This window comes from Lissotriton vulgaris, chromosome 2_1, assembly GCF_964263255.1.
Source record: "Lissotriton vulgaris chromosome 2_1, aLisVul1.2, whole genome shotgun sequence".
Lineage (NCBI taxonomy): Eukaryota > Metazoa > Chordata > Amphibia > Caudata > Salamandridae > Lissotriton > Lissotriton vulgaris.
The window spans coordinates 158,303,416-158,318,317 of NC_141687.1; the positions used below are offsets into that span (position 1 = coordinate 158,303,416).

The 14,902-nt window shown below is 44.9% G+C and overlaps 1 protein-coding gene across 2 annotated transcripts in view; it reads left to right on the forward strand.

Moving 5' to 3' along the window:
- The window catches only part of RABGEF1 (RAB guanine nucleotide exchange factor 1), a 415,118-nt gene that overhangs the window by 63,163 nt on the left and 337,053 nt on the right, over positions 1–14,902 (forward strand). For both annotated transcript variants that reach the window (XM_086954629.1, XM_086954628.1), the window contains exon 2: positions 14,277–14,462. In XM_086954629.1, coding sequence (XP_086810755.1) covers positions 14,284–14,462 — 179 coding nt within the window. In that variant the 5' untranslated portion in view covers positions 14,277–14,283. The remainder of the gene's footprint in view (positions 1–14,276; positions 14,463–14,902) is intronic.

Genomic DNA, 14,902 nt, shown 5'->3' on the forward strand with positions numbered 1-14,902 from the left:
ACATGGTACAAGCCCACTAGGCCTCTTCGTTCCTCTAGTCTGAGTCTAGCAACAACTACCAGATTCAAGAGAGCCAGGATGGGAGGTAGGGCTTTTTGCACAGTAGCGTCCCGGCTGTGGAATGAGCTGCCCCAGAGCATCAGGCAAGCCGACTCCCTGATAGGTTTTAGAAGGAGCCTAAAGACCTGGCTATTTGCCAAAATCTGAGATTTCAGTACCCACTGTTCAGCCCTGCCATCGGCCGGCTCCATCTGATTAGGTTCTCTCAAAAAGCGCCAGGATACCCGTAGGGTGGCAGTTGCGCTATACAAGAACTATATACTATTTAATACAATACAATACCATACAATACCCCCAGTGTGCAAGCTGCCCGCAGAGATTTCCTCCTGGTGAAGCAATTACACCAGAAGGGGGGCATCCCTAACCCCTTCTCTAACCAGCAAAATTGCACATCATACATGAGGGGAAATTGCACTACTTCACGGATGCCAAATCGGCATTTAAATACTCCAAGCAAATAGGAAGCCTGAAACAAGGCTCTACAAAATCCGCAGCAGAACCGGAAAACGTCACCTTAAGTGACAATGACTAATACGGGGTCTTGTTGCTTCCTAATGCTGCATGCAACCCAGGAGACTGGTAAGACTGTAAGGGGTCGATGGTGTGGTGAAGGGTATCCCGCTGATTCATAAGGAGGTACATGTAAAATATTTCCCTCACTAGAAGGTTACTGCATATTCATTGAGTACTGCTGGTTTCAGCCGTACATAATATATTTGGCCACCTCACTGATCAAAGTGAGGCAATCAGCCTGGTGACTGCTTGCCCCCAGGGAGAGCTCCCGTATTCATACACATATGCATGAAGTTCAGTTGTTGGTGTCGGGGTTGGTGTGGGTGGAGGGGCGGGGGGGCTTTGGTTTTTAAGTTGGTTCTAGGGTCATGTGAGATGTGAAAGTTTACCACCATAACCGGTTAAATTGTGACCTGCGCACGCATCCTGCAAACTTTACAAAGAGCACACAGTGCAGAAATCAAATGACCAATCTGACTAAGGTAACAAATGATATACTCCCAGACATGATCGAATGACTTGACACAATAGAACACAATACATATCCGTAACTGATGTCAATCACATTTCTTACCTGAACCCTTCGCGGCCTGAATGACCACAGTAAGGCATGACTGACACACTCCTACCTCGGGCACAATATAGATGTATGTTTTCTGCAGGAAACCCACCTCACGACGGCATCGCTGTCTAGGCTGCGCTCACGGCACTAGGGCTATACATATGTAACAACATACTCCAATTACCCTGGCAGAGTGGCGATACTTGAATGCAGAGACCTAGGATGGACTACAATAGAATCTGTGACAGATTCAGAAGGCAGATATATTATAGTGCATGGTCAGATTGGGATCAAACATATCACAATGGTGTCAGTGTATGGCCCCACATAGACAATCCCGAATTTTATTGCAAGGTGTTGGCAGAGGTAATGAAGATAGGTAGGGTCACTGTATTATGGGGAGGAGACTTCTACGCGATCCTTGAGGATCAAAAAGATAATTAGGCGCAACTGGAAGCCTACACCCTAAAACAGCAGCCCAGCCGCAGGCAATCATGGGGAGGGCTATTTTGTAGACATTTGGAGACCAATACATCCAGACACCATTGAAGGAAATTGCATCTCAACACATCGCAAAGCATGGTACAGACTAGACTTTTGGTTAGTGACAGATGACGCAGCTGCCTGGACTAAAGATGTAAAACACATGTCACATACACTGTCAGACCACACGTCAGCAGTACTTAAAATACTGCTCCTCCAGACAGCCCTGAAGGCCTTCTTGTGGCAACTCCCACAGGAGGCGCTGCTGGACCCGCCATTTCTTGAACAAATCAGTAAAGAGATACTGGAATACTTCAAGTTTATTGAACATTCTGTACAATCGCCGGCAATCATGTGGGAGGCGTTCAAGGCTGTGATGAGGGGGGCTTGCATGGCCAAACAAGGAGGACATAAGAAGCACGCTAAACAACATTGAGAAAGAGATACAGAGCACTGAAAATGCATATTACCATACTCGGGAACCTGGTCTACTCGCTAAACTTAGAGAAAAGATTAAGCTTTTTAACAAGGAGGCACAGAGAAAACTTAGATTCCTGGGTAAAAATACACAGGCTCGCAGATATGGGGAAGGGGACAGACCAGCTAAAACTCGCCACCGTACTGAAAACCCATCAGGCCCCTCCTACAAAGCACTTCTAGATGAAGACTCCAATCTGGTGCCAGACCCGGCCATGCTCCCAGAAGTTATCACAAAGTTTTATGAGAAACTGTACACATCGGAGCCTCACATGACCCAAGCACACTAAACTAATATTGGGACACAATAGAACACATTTGGCTAGATAGTGCACATAGGGAGTACTTGGATGTCCCATTTACTGTAGAGGACATCATACCAAAGTTTGCCAGGTGACAAGGCCCCAGGATTGGATGGTCTGACATCCTCCTTCTATAAGGCATATGCTCCGATTCTGGCACCACACCTACTTAAAGTGTACTAAGAAGCCCTTGAGCGGGACACTTTCCCACCATCCATGCGAGAGGCATTAATAATCACAATACTTAAACCTGACAAACCGGCTTACAGCTGGAATTCATATCGCCTGTTGTCTCTGATTAATGTAGACACCAAAATATATGCCAAACTACTTGCTTCTCACCTACAACCGCTATTGCCTCGAGTGGTTCGACCAGATCAATGGGGCTTAAGATCAACCTCTCATAACCTGCGGACACTCCTGGCAGTATTACACTACCAGCTTCCGTAAGTATCCGCAATTGCTGCCCTGTTGGAAACCACCAAGATGTTTGACACTCTGAAGTGGCCATACCTGTTCGCCATCTTGGCCTGTATTGGCCTCAGCACACAATTTATGCAACAACTACAACTGGTTTATACGAGACCCACAGCACTGATCAGATTTAACAATACTGTGACTGAACCACTTGAAATTTCAGGAGGCACGCGGCAGCGGTGCCCGCTGTCGCCCCTGCTGTTTATGATAGCTATTGAGCCATTGTCTCAACAACATCATGCTGCCAGAGGCCTGGTGGCATCCCTATATGCTGATGATATTACACTATACATGGCCAATCCTTCTGAAAACTTAAATCCCATGATACAAGAACTTTTGCAATTTGGCCAGCTCTCTGGAATCCTGATAAATTAGTCCATATCCATATTATTGCCGCTTACTGACCATACGAAAGTCATAGGCATTCATGCTAGACTTTCCATCACAGTGGGCGGGGGACTAGTCGAATACCTGGGTGTGTGTGGATAAGCAGAGATATCGAAGAACTGTGGGTGGCAAATTATGGATGTGTTATGGCGTGGATAGAGGAGAGAACACCCCTCTGGACAAAATTGCTCATCTCACTGATGGGACGCATAGCCATTGCAAAAATGATAACCTTGCCCAAATTACTGTACCTATTTGTGAGTCTGCCCATTCCCTTAATAGGAGCATTCTTCAAGAGACTTAAATCAAACATAGTTGCCTTGGCTTGGGCTGTCAAGCAACCCAAAATTGCTTGGGAAGTTTGCCACTGCCTGTGAGACAAGAGAGCATGGGACCACCAGGCTTTATCCTATATGCATACTGCGCAAAAGCTCAATTTCTGCATTATTGGCTATAACCCAGTACCAGCCTCATGTTGCCATAGAGCGGGACAATGCTGCACCACTTCCGCTCTCCATGGCCCTTTACAGAAATATAAATATTTCAACAAAGAAATAGACACAGTGGAGATGTTGAGGTGGGCATGGAATTGGTTAAGGAGAAGGGTGGGCTTAACAGTGCTCCATGCCTTCTCCATCCCATTGATACGAAATCAGCACTTTCCAATGCAACACGACAGGGGGTGGGGGTGAGGGTGGGGGGCGAAAAGGCGCATGGGAAACCTCCACACCACTACATTTACAGATCCTTACCCAGATGATGAATTCGTGTTTCTGCCGCAATCATCGGACGGAGATCCCCTGAATTTATATTTATCAGACACCTTGCTTCTACCAATTAAAGAGCCACCTGTAAGATATTACACAATACATGTTTGGCCCTCCACCCCGGGGTATATGTTGACTAAATCGTCCCCACGCAAACTGATTACATGATTGCACGCTTCTGCACAACAAGCGCACCCAATAATCCACCCGAGCACTAGAGATCTGGAATACTGATCTTGAGATCCCACTCGCAGCAGTCCAATGGCTTTATTGCTGCAGCCAGTTGGAAGTACTTTTCTCCAACTATAGATTAAGATGAATCCACTTCAAGTTCCTACACCAATTATATTGAACTCCTTTGCAACTTTTGAAAATGGGTTTAAGGTCAGACAGCAACTGCCGGAAATACAAGACACCAGATGTCACATTCCTACATTTGGCATGGTACTGTCCGTCAGTAACGAATTGCTGGGTCAAAGTGTACAAGACATTACAGGAGTGGTAATGGACCGCACACCACTGGTGGGCCTAATGGGATTTGTCAAAAAGGTTCCCCCAGCTGGACATCGGCTGACTGCAATGCCGTTGTTGCTGACCAAACGAGAAATTGCAATACACTGGGGGAGACACAAGGGTCTATCCATTACCTCCTGGATAAAGGCGGCTGCGTTCTGTCAGGAGCAGCTATCCAATTTTTTGGAACTGATGGCCCCGGCCTCCAGACCCAAGGACATATGGCTCCATTTCTGGACTAGCTCTGGTGAGAAGAGACCACTAACCCTACACCGACAGCTTCCCCCAATGGTAGTGTCGATCAACGCACCCTTAGTTAGCCTACTTTGATACACTGCCTACTATACAGGAGTAATTCCTAGATGTCCCTGCGACGGGAGATAAAGTTGCTGCCAAAACAATATATGATATTCAGACTGTTGATAGATGCTATTTACATTGTATACCTATAAACTGATAATGTTTTATATCTGAAGCTGCGTGAAGGTGGAGATGGCTGGACTGATGTATTGGGACGCACACCTCTTGCAATGAACTGTTATGTTGATCTAGTTGTTTTATCTGTCTTCTTTCTGTTTCTCTTGACGTGTTATGTAATGGTAATGCAAACATGGAAGTGTCACGGTGCACTCTGACAACAAATTTGAAATACTAATTTAAAAAAATTATTCTGCTTGGAGTGTCAGAAATTCAAGAAATCATAACATGTGGCTTAGATATGCCCCCCCCCTTAGAGTCTCTATCCTGACTTTAAATCTACTCTGTCCGGAGTGAAAATCCAATTTGTAATGTCCAGAGTGTGGACATCAAATAAACTTCTTACAGAAAATCATACACAGCAAGATGAGTTTCTCCAATAGGTTCTTCTTTGCAAGGAATTAATTATCTTGCTAGGAGAGAAGCCTATTAAGAACCTTACTGACATTCCACAAAGAAGAGTACTTGGGTTGTGGAGGTTTGAGTAGATGGATGCCCTTCATTAGTTTACACATCCAAGGATATTCTCCTGCTGCTGAGTTGTTGATGGGAGCAGCATGGCCTGCTGATATAGCTGACTTTAAGGTATTGATCGTCCTGCACACCAAGCCTAAATGCGCAGTCTCTGTAAGGAAATTCAGGATATGGATAGCTCCTGCTCCCATGGATTTCAGGTATTTCGCCAGACAGCAACTGGTCCACGTACTCCATGCCGTTCTGTAGCATGTGATGGTTCATTCTGCCCAAGTGTGCTTGATGAATTCCGTAGCCTGTTCCAAAACCTCTTTGCTCGCCCATGGTCTCAGGAAATCTTGCAGACCATGAGCCTTAGATGTCCCTGAATCACCATTGGGTGGGCCAGCGCAGTGCAGTCCTCTGGAATATCCTGTGCAACCAGCAAGGCTATCAGTCAATCACACGCCAACTCCATCAGAATTGGAAACCACAGTTGCGACCTCCAAATTGTTGTCACTATAATTACATTTGCTTTCTGTCTCCTGACCTGGGCTGCTACTCGTGCGATGATTACGAAGGGGAGACGGTATGTGGGGGAGCATAGTCCTGTTTGGGAGACCATTCATGGAAAAGATTGTCCACTGCTGATACCCCTGGAGCTGGTCTCCAGCTGAAGTATCGGGGTAGTTGATTTTTGAGTCTGGAAGCAAAAAGACCTATTTCGCATCACTTTCCGGCTCCTAACCCACGCACACAAAGCACTCTACGAAATCGGACCAGAATGCCTCAACACACGACTGTCCTTCTACACCCCCTCCCGCCAGCTACGATCAGCCAACCAGGCCCTTGCCACTGTACTCCGCATCAACAAAACCACCATGGGAGGTAGATCCTTCTCCTACCTGGCAGCTAAAACCTGGAATTCACTTCCCACTTACCTTCGCCTTACCCAGAACCACCTAGCATTCAGAAAGCAACTTAAAACGTGGATATTTGACAAGGATTTCCCCACCCCTCCTCAAGCGCCTTGAGACCCTCTGGGTATGTAGCGCGCTATATAAATTCTTTGACTTGACTTGACTTGACTCCACCTTATCATCATCACATTGAATGCATCTCAATTTAGTTTCCAGTCACTGGAGTCTCGGCTGCATCTGGAATTGAAGTCTGCTACCTTGTTCTGTCTGCCCTGAAGGTATTCCAATATCACAGAGATCTGTCTTTGTAGGCAAAAATGCCAGAAATCCTTGGCCATCTCTGTGAGATTTCTTGATCTTGTGCCTCCCAATCTGTGGGTGTACTTCACTGCTGACAGGTTATCCAGCTTTAGAAGAACGCAGCAGTATACTTTGTCCATCATGTATTTGATGGTGAATTAACCGGCTAGGGTTCCAGGCCATTTATATGCATACCCAACTCTTCCTCTGACCATCCCCCAATTGAGATTTTTCTTCATCCTGCTACCTAGCACCACTGCCTGGCATCGGATCCTGATGATGATGATGCCTGGGTAGGAACCAATGATTGCTCTCCCATTCCATGCCACCATGTGATCCAACCACCACTGGATCTCTGTCTAGCTTTCTGTGGGAGGGAAGTATTCTGAGAGTATGTCATCCCTTTCCTGAGATGAACCGCTTTCAGTTGTTGAAGGGCCCTATAGTCTAGTGGTCTCGGAAAGTTCGCCTGGATTGATGATGCTAGGAGACCTACTATCACGGCCAGCAGCCTGAGAGATCTTGTCTCTCTGTTAAACGATGCAGAGTTACTTCTGGATCATTGTAATTTTTCTTTCTGGTAGGCCCAGTGTGGCTGTCCTCGAATCTGTGATGAATCCCTGGAAGGACATGGACTGGTTCGGGTTCAGATCTAAGTAGACCCAGACTCTGTAGTAAGGCAATAGTTGTATTCCGGTAGTGTTTCAGATAATCTCTACATTGATCCATTATCAACATGTCCAGATAAATGATGAGCTTTATGTCCCTCGTCCGCAGGTGCTCCACACCCAGTTGTAATAGTTTTGTAAGGCATTATAAAGCTGAGGACAGGCCAAACAGTAGGGCCATAAACTTATAGACTTGATCCGTACATCTAAATTGAAAGAATCTCCTGTGAGGTGCGGAAATGAGGACCGTCAAGTAGGCATCCTTCAGAGTGAGTTGCACCATTCAGTCCCTGGGGAGCATTTCTCTTAGGAGGTGGATTTCTTTCATGTTGAAGTGGCGATATACTCTTAATTTGTTTAACTTTTTCAGGTTTATCACGGGTCTGAACTCCTTGTCCTTTTTCTACAACAGGATAGGTTAATTATAAAATCCCTGGGATGGAGTACTGATCAGCAAATGACACCTTTGTGTTCCTTTATTTAATTTTCTATGAAATTCATTTCCATGGAAAAAAAATTAGGGGTTTTGCGCAAGTAGTTTGTAGAGAGGTAGTATAAAACACTGGAGAAGCCCTGTACTGACTCCAATATTCACGGATCTGAGGAGATTTGTTTCCAGTTGTCTGTGAAGCCCTTCCGTGTCAACCCAATTTTTACTTAGGGGGGAGGGGGAAGTTCCTTCCCTGAAACAACCTCTATTGCTCCTGCCTATTCCGGCAGCTCTGTAGGGTAAAAACAAATTCTGAATTGCCCATAAATAATCGTGCCAGACGTTTCTCCTTCCCAACCTTTCCAAGAGCACCTTTGGAGTATCCTTGCTGCCATGTACGGGCAGAGGAGCGTCCCCTGCCCAAGGGAAAAACTTTCCAGCAAAAATCTTCTTTATGGAAGATTGCACCTGTTCAAAAGCTGAGAGGTGGCCACAAACTTCCAAGTTCTTTCGCAAATGATTCACTGAATACATTGCCCTGGGCAATGCACGTGCTTCAGATGTAGAAAGGTCCATCAACTAAAGATCTATCTTTATCAAGAGTGGCCTGCGGCGTTCCACCCACATGGTGCAGTTAGAATTTCCAGCATGCAGATTTCCCTTTGCACCCATCCCGAGACTGCTTCTGCTGGCATGGGATTCCTCGATGCCTTGGTATCTTCATGCAGTTCTAGAATCTTAGTGAGGGGGCCTATGGCATTGAAAAGTTTGTCTTGACATGCTCTCCGTGAGCGGTCAATGCCCATATTTGGCCCTTTAATGTATTTAGCAAAAAAGGTACACATCTTTCTGAGCAGTGAAGAAACAGAAAGGATAGCTGGTGGTTATACTATGTTGGTGTTGGTGATTGGTTGGCTGTTACACACTTAGTAACTTTTTTCTCAGTGTTCCTGGAAAATGTAGTTTTTCGAGTTTTTATTCAAAGAATGGGCTGTGAGAAAACTTCTGTTATAATAAAAAGTGAAGAAATGCATGCCTAATCCTCGCCTCCGGTGCTGACATGGAATCCACTTTTTGTCCGTCAAGAGCACTAGCTATGCTGAGAATTGCAGTTTTTCCTGTTGCAGTTATTTGCACGCTTAGTGCTAAGCCTGTAAAACAGAACTATTTTAAGGTCCCCATAGTTGCATGGAGCCAGATGACAACTGTGCATTAGATTGCCAATGATTACAGCAATGCAGCATGGTGTAATGCCAGATTATCGCAGAAAAAAATAACTGCAAAAATGAAAATTCATGATCAATTATTATAAATGCTTAAAAACAATTTCTTGCGAAACAATTTGCTACATCTGTTACAATTTACAGAGACTGCCGAGGCAATGTCAAATGTATTTGGAATTTGGATACATGCATCTGGGTCAAAGCGACTGAATGAGGCGAGTTTTTCAGTGCAAACTATGAAAATTGGAGAATAGATCTATCCACAGCATGGCTGGTGAAAGCAAAATTAATGCGCTGAAAGGAAATGCTGTCCCTAATGCACATTATCTGCACTTTTTTTCTGTAAATCCAGAACTGTTGAAACATTACGAACATTTATGTTGTGCTGAAAATTAATGCCTAAAGTAGCTCTGATTTAGGCTAATTTGTAGTATTGTAGCTTGGGGCATTAGGACAGTGGTTCCTAACCTCTTGACTTGCACTGAATCTCATGGGGGACCCTGGACTAGGTGGTTTCTATGATTTGAACATACAAACACAGAAACAAGAATATATCAAACAAATACACACACTGTTTATCTCTTTGATTTGAACATCAAAACACAAACACAGAATCAAGCATATATCAAACAAATAAACAAACTATTATGTATTTAATTTGGTATCCGAACATACAAACATCTGAATTTCAGTGTTAATGGGAATGTTGGTGGCGGTAAAAATGTGGTTTCATTTCTAAACGAGCAGATAGTCTACATTCTGGCATATCACTGTCTTTTTTTCTCCTAATACAGCAGTGCAATGACCTTGTGTTACTGCACATAAGGAGGATGATATGATTTGTTTGTGAAACTAAAGTAAAACAGACGTTATTCAGCGACAACTTGAAAAGTCAGGCCCGCTATCCACGCACTGATTGACCAGGCAGTGTAAAATGCCCTTGTCTTTCACTCCCGCCATGGCACTGTTTACTTGGTATCTTAATTAGACTTGGCCTGTTTCCATTGTGCAGTACGCATAGCTCCATCCTGAACAATGTAGTTGTGTGCGAGTCCGGGTTGAATGTAAAAAGTGCAATTAAAATATCAGAGCTAGCAAGCTCTTTCAATGCCATTTACTGCAAATCCAAATAACATAGTGGGTTAGACTCGAACTGCTTTCCTTCAAATTTAAGGGGAGAGGTGTTGCCCTAACGGCTCGGGTGGTCGACATCGAATCTGAGGAACTGGGTTGGAGTCTCGGCAATGACGCTGAACATTGATGCTCCCTGTTTCGTGCACCACCACATTAAACCATTAAATCAGTTAGACATGCAAGGAATTTTCTTTGGAAGGCAGTGGGTCTCGCGACGCCCGGCCGTATTTATTAAAACATGAAGACAAATTAAAAATTGTTGAAATAAACAATATTTACACAAGAATTAATATGCAAAAATTTGACATTAGATTACAATTAATGTAGACCAGTATCAAAGGGCTAACCTTAACAAATGTCTAATACAGCGTGTTTCCTAACCAAATCTAACATCCTGCATATGAATTTTTGCATATCCTAGCTTTTGGGCCTACGGCAAGGTCGCTAACCGGTGTCAGAACCTTATTAACTAGCGACGAACTCACATCCGAGTGCGCATGCGCAGAAGGCCCGTTTACCCGGAAAATAGTACTCCCACCCCCTTCCCGGTTACCCCCGTACGCCCCATGAACTCCATTAATCAAAGAACGGGGCCCTTTCACTCTGCGCCATGTACTGACGTTATAGTGTACGTGCGGGGTGGCTAACCAGCCCAAAGAAATCGTGACTGCTCGAGTACCCCGCTCGGCCCTGTCCCTCCTCGTTGCTTTACCGCGATAGAACCAGCACCTCACGATACCCTGCGGCGGCAGCGGTACCGAGCCTGTGTGCCTGACCGAGAACGTCCCTTCGCCTGCTTCCAGCGCTCCCGGGTTCAAAGAAAGGAGCTCCGCTGGGCCAACTTCTTCTCCGACCTGCAAACACCGACGCTCATTTCCTGTAGAGAGAAAAAGAAACGAGAAAGATTATTCTGCCCCTTGGGGGCTTGGTACAGGCCTGGAGAGCGCTAGGACAAGAGGGCGCCTCCCGCGCTCTCCCGGCCTTTGAACCTTAATGGGGGCGGACCAGTTCCCACTGGTCCGCCCCCCCACCCCTAGCTCCTCCCCCTTGACCCGGAAACAATCAGATTGGTGCCGGCTCCTGCATTGACCCAGAAGCAATCGGGGGTGGGGCGCGCCCGCCGCTCCATCAAGACGCGACGAAGAGACATGCCCCGCCACCGAGAGTGCAGGGGGAAGGGGGGTCTGGCGCCCCGCCATGCGTGCAGGGGGGCCAAGCGGCCCACCCTTTCCTGAACATCCTCTGATTCTGGTCAAATAACTTGATCTCCCTGTGCCTAACAAAAATGAATGTGTCCTCATGTAATGCAACTGGTGCTATGTAAAGCGCTCTCATACCCGATTCGGGTCAAGTTTGCGCTATATAAAACTCTGAAAAAGAAAAAAGGTGGGCAACATTTCAATAATGCCTGCAGAGGATGCCATGAGACTGTCTCTTTATAGTGTCTGGCATGATAGGTAGTTTATCGTTGGAGATTATAGATTTAGATTCTACCTCAATTCCTTTTTTTTTTAACAAATAATTTCGACTAGTCTGTTAAACCCTATTTATATGAGGTCCTACGTGAAGTTTGCTACCCGGTTTTCTGGGTGTGATAATTATCTCTAATTGGAATTTCCAGCTGTAAAAGGAGATTGAACTGGGAAATTAATGCTTTGGGCTAAATTCCAGTTTTTCAGGTAAATTACAGCAATTTCGACCTGCAAAACCTTACCTGGTGATAGATGCAGTAATGGTCGCAGAGTTTTATAATTGTTATTCCCTGCTCGAACAGGTGCCAGAATTATTCTTCACCACACATAATGGAGGCTCGATTTCATCCTTCTTCTGTCCAGTCTCTTGAGTTTGTCTAAAACACGTTCCTTTAAACATCGTGGTCCTGAGCCTCAAAGCTATTTGTGTATCTAATTAGAAGTTAGATGTGCAAATGGCTAGCTACAAGCATATATCCATATTTGGGAATGGCAAAACCAGTTTTGTACTTGATAAAGATTTACTTACACGTGCTTGTACATTAGTAATTCTGCTCGTGGGGTGGAGGGAGGAAGTGGGCAATCCTGCGTGAAAATGACTTGTCAAATTCGTTACACCCAAAAATGTTCACGGCTCATTTCTACCGTAGTCCTGGTCAGAAATTTACTCCTGACAAGGTCAGGAGTAAATCAATATCCGTGGTGGGCGTATGGGATTGGGGAAGAAGCCCCAAAATTGTTACTTGTAACATTTTCTTTATAGAGGGAAAAAATACAATCAATGCTGTCTGTGCACTGTTGTGAAGTGTGAGGGTACAGCATGTACAAAAATGCCTGTGAACATTCCTTTGCGTGGGAGAAACTTGGAACTCTTTAAAGAATGCCGGTACTACTCATGAGAAAGTGCAAGTCGCAACTTCTCAGAAGTACTTCTGAAGTTTTTGGTGGAGTTTAAAATGCATTCCCCAGGTAGGCATACATCTGCAAGAGTAATTTTCTGACCTATTTGGAGATTCTGGGTGCTAGTGACTACTCATGTCTGGCAATGACATTTCTGTTATGGTTTATTTTGATTCGATCACTTTAACTTGATTTTTGCACAACACTTATGGAGCAATGGAAATCACACATGGCTGAATCAAGGCATACATGGTTGGATTCCTATTTAGCCATTAAATACCTTTTTCTTTTCTTCACTGGCTTCAGGCCAGATTTAGAGTATAGCGAAGAGAGTACACTGTCGCAAAGGCAACAGAGAACCCTCTCTGCCAAAATGAAGTTCCATCTCCCTCATTTAGAGTTGAGCATACTGAAGTATGTGCTGACAAACCCCTCCGACAGCCAGGCAGAGTAAGAGCCATCAAGGTTTGGCAATTTGACTGCCGGCCTGATTTAGAATGGGGCATCAATTGACCAGTATTCACTTTCTGTCATTGCCAGATGAAACCTGGTGTAAGGGTCAGTGTAAACTTGTAAATGACCCCCTTGCCATCCTATAGCAATGAGGCTCATTATTTAAAAAAAAAAATGTTCCTTGTAAATAGAAAATCCTGCTTTGGGATTTTGTTTTTGAAAATAAAAAAACATATTAAGGTTTAAGGTATGGCTATGTCATTTTGAAAGAGCCGGCGGTCAAACTTTCAGTGCACTAACAGGAACCGCCATGATGGCCACTAGGCTGACGGACCTCTCTAAATTCGACAGGCAGAGTACCCTTGGCTATGAGTAGTAAAGTACTCCACTATACCAGCTGTCATACTCTCTGACTAACTCCAAATGAGGCCCTAATTAAATTATTTTGCTTGATAAGTGATAATATTTTCTTTATTGCATGACATATGCTTTTGCCATATCTCTGAAAGCATTATTGCGAGGGGTCAAAGGGGGGAATCCTAGAGATCAGTGGTTGAGCCTCTGAGATTCAGGGTCCGGCACTGTTACTTTTCTTGTGTACCCGGTACAATAGCAGTGTTGGGGGTCAAGTACATTTTTTTTAACCCCTCCCATGCCCATGACGAGCTCAGCTCGTCATGAGCCACGGTGCTCCGGTGCTCATGACGAGCTGAACTCTTCATGGCCAGTGGAACGCTCGCACGCTGGGCTAATTCCCCTGCTGTGCTGAGCGTTCCATTAAACAGACGTGGTCGTGACGAGCTCAGCTCGTCATAAGGACGGGAGCACCGTGGCTCATGACGAGCTGAGCTCGTCATGAGCATGGGGGCGCTGTGCGCGCTCCCTCCCCGCCTCCCAGCACAGCAGGGAAATAGCCCCAGCAGCCAAGGGGTTAATCCTAATGAAAAGGCTGGATATGCTGCTCAGAGCTACTGAGCACTAATAAGCTTTAACTCTGCGACAGAGCGAAGGCTCTCGGCAAGATCCAAACCAAAGCTTTTCTTAGAATAATTAATAAGTTACACAGTGTCTGCTTCAGTTTGAGGATGACCTTCTACAAATATGTGTAATTTAATTCATTAAAAAGTTTTCACTTTCAGTAAACTTAAATCTTATTTTTCTAATATATGTATTCATTTCTTAGATAAATATTTCCTATTTCTCTGCTTGATATTGCTATGCACTTACTGTATTGATGATTTATATGCTCCCAGTTTTCACTACCGCAGAACATATTTAAATTTCTTTTTTTGGTTTGTTTCTCAGGAGGAAGATGAGCTTAAAGCCGGAACGTAGGGGAATTCATGTGGACCAGTCGGAGCTTCTTTGTAAGAAAGGATGTGGATACTTTGGCAACCCTGCTTGGCAGGGTTTCTGCTCCAAGTGTTGGAGGGAAGAGTATCAAAAAGCACGACAGAAGCAGATCCAGGAGGACTGGGAGCTTGCAGAGCGGTAATGTTTCACCTTATCCCAGAGAGCCCTACTCTATTACCTGCATTCTTCATTTTCATTACTGACTCAATGACAAATCGTCAACAGTTGCATCGAATCTCAACTTATGATTTTGTTTATCAGCTGCTTTAGTTTCCTCATAGTGCAGATTTTTAGGTCTCACCTACGCAGTGTGCATGCGCTGCATAGGAAAAAGACCTTTAGTCATGGGCACAGCTTTGCGGGCAAAAACGTGCATGCGTTGCATTGCTTTGAATGGCAAAGCGTGCACTTTTGGCAATTCCCTTGCGGGAGCGAGCTTTCAAACCATATGTTTGAAATTAACTCGCTCGCTCCCGCAAGGTTAACTGGATCAGGCTCCCTCTTCTATATCCCCTCCCCCTGCTGCTTTTTAGTTTCAGCGTGAGGCGCGCACTGATGTTTTGTTACTGCTGAGGCTT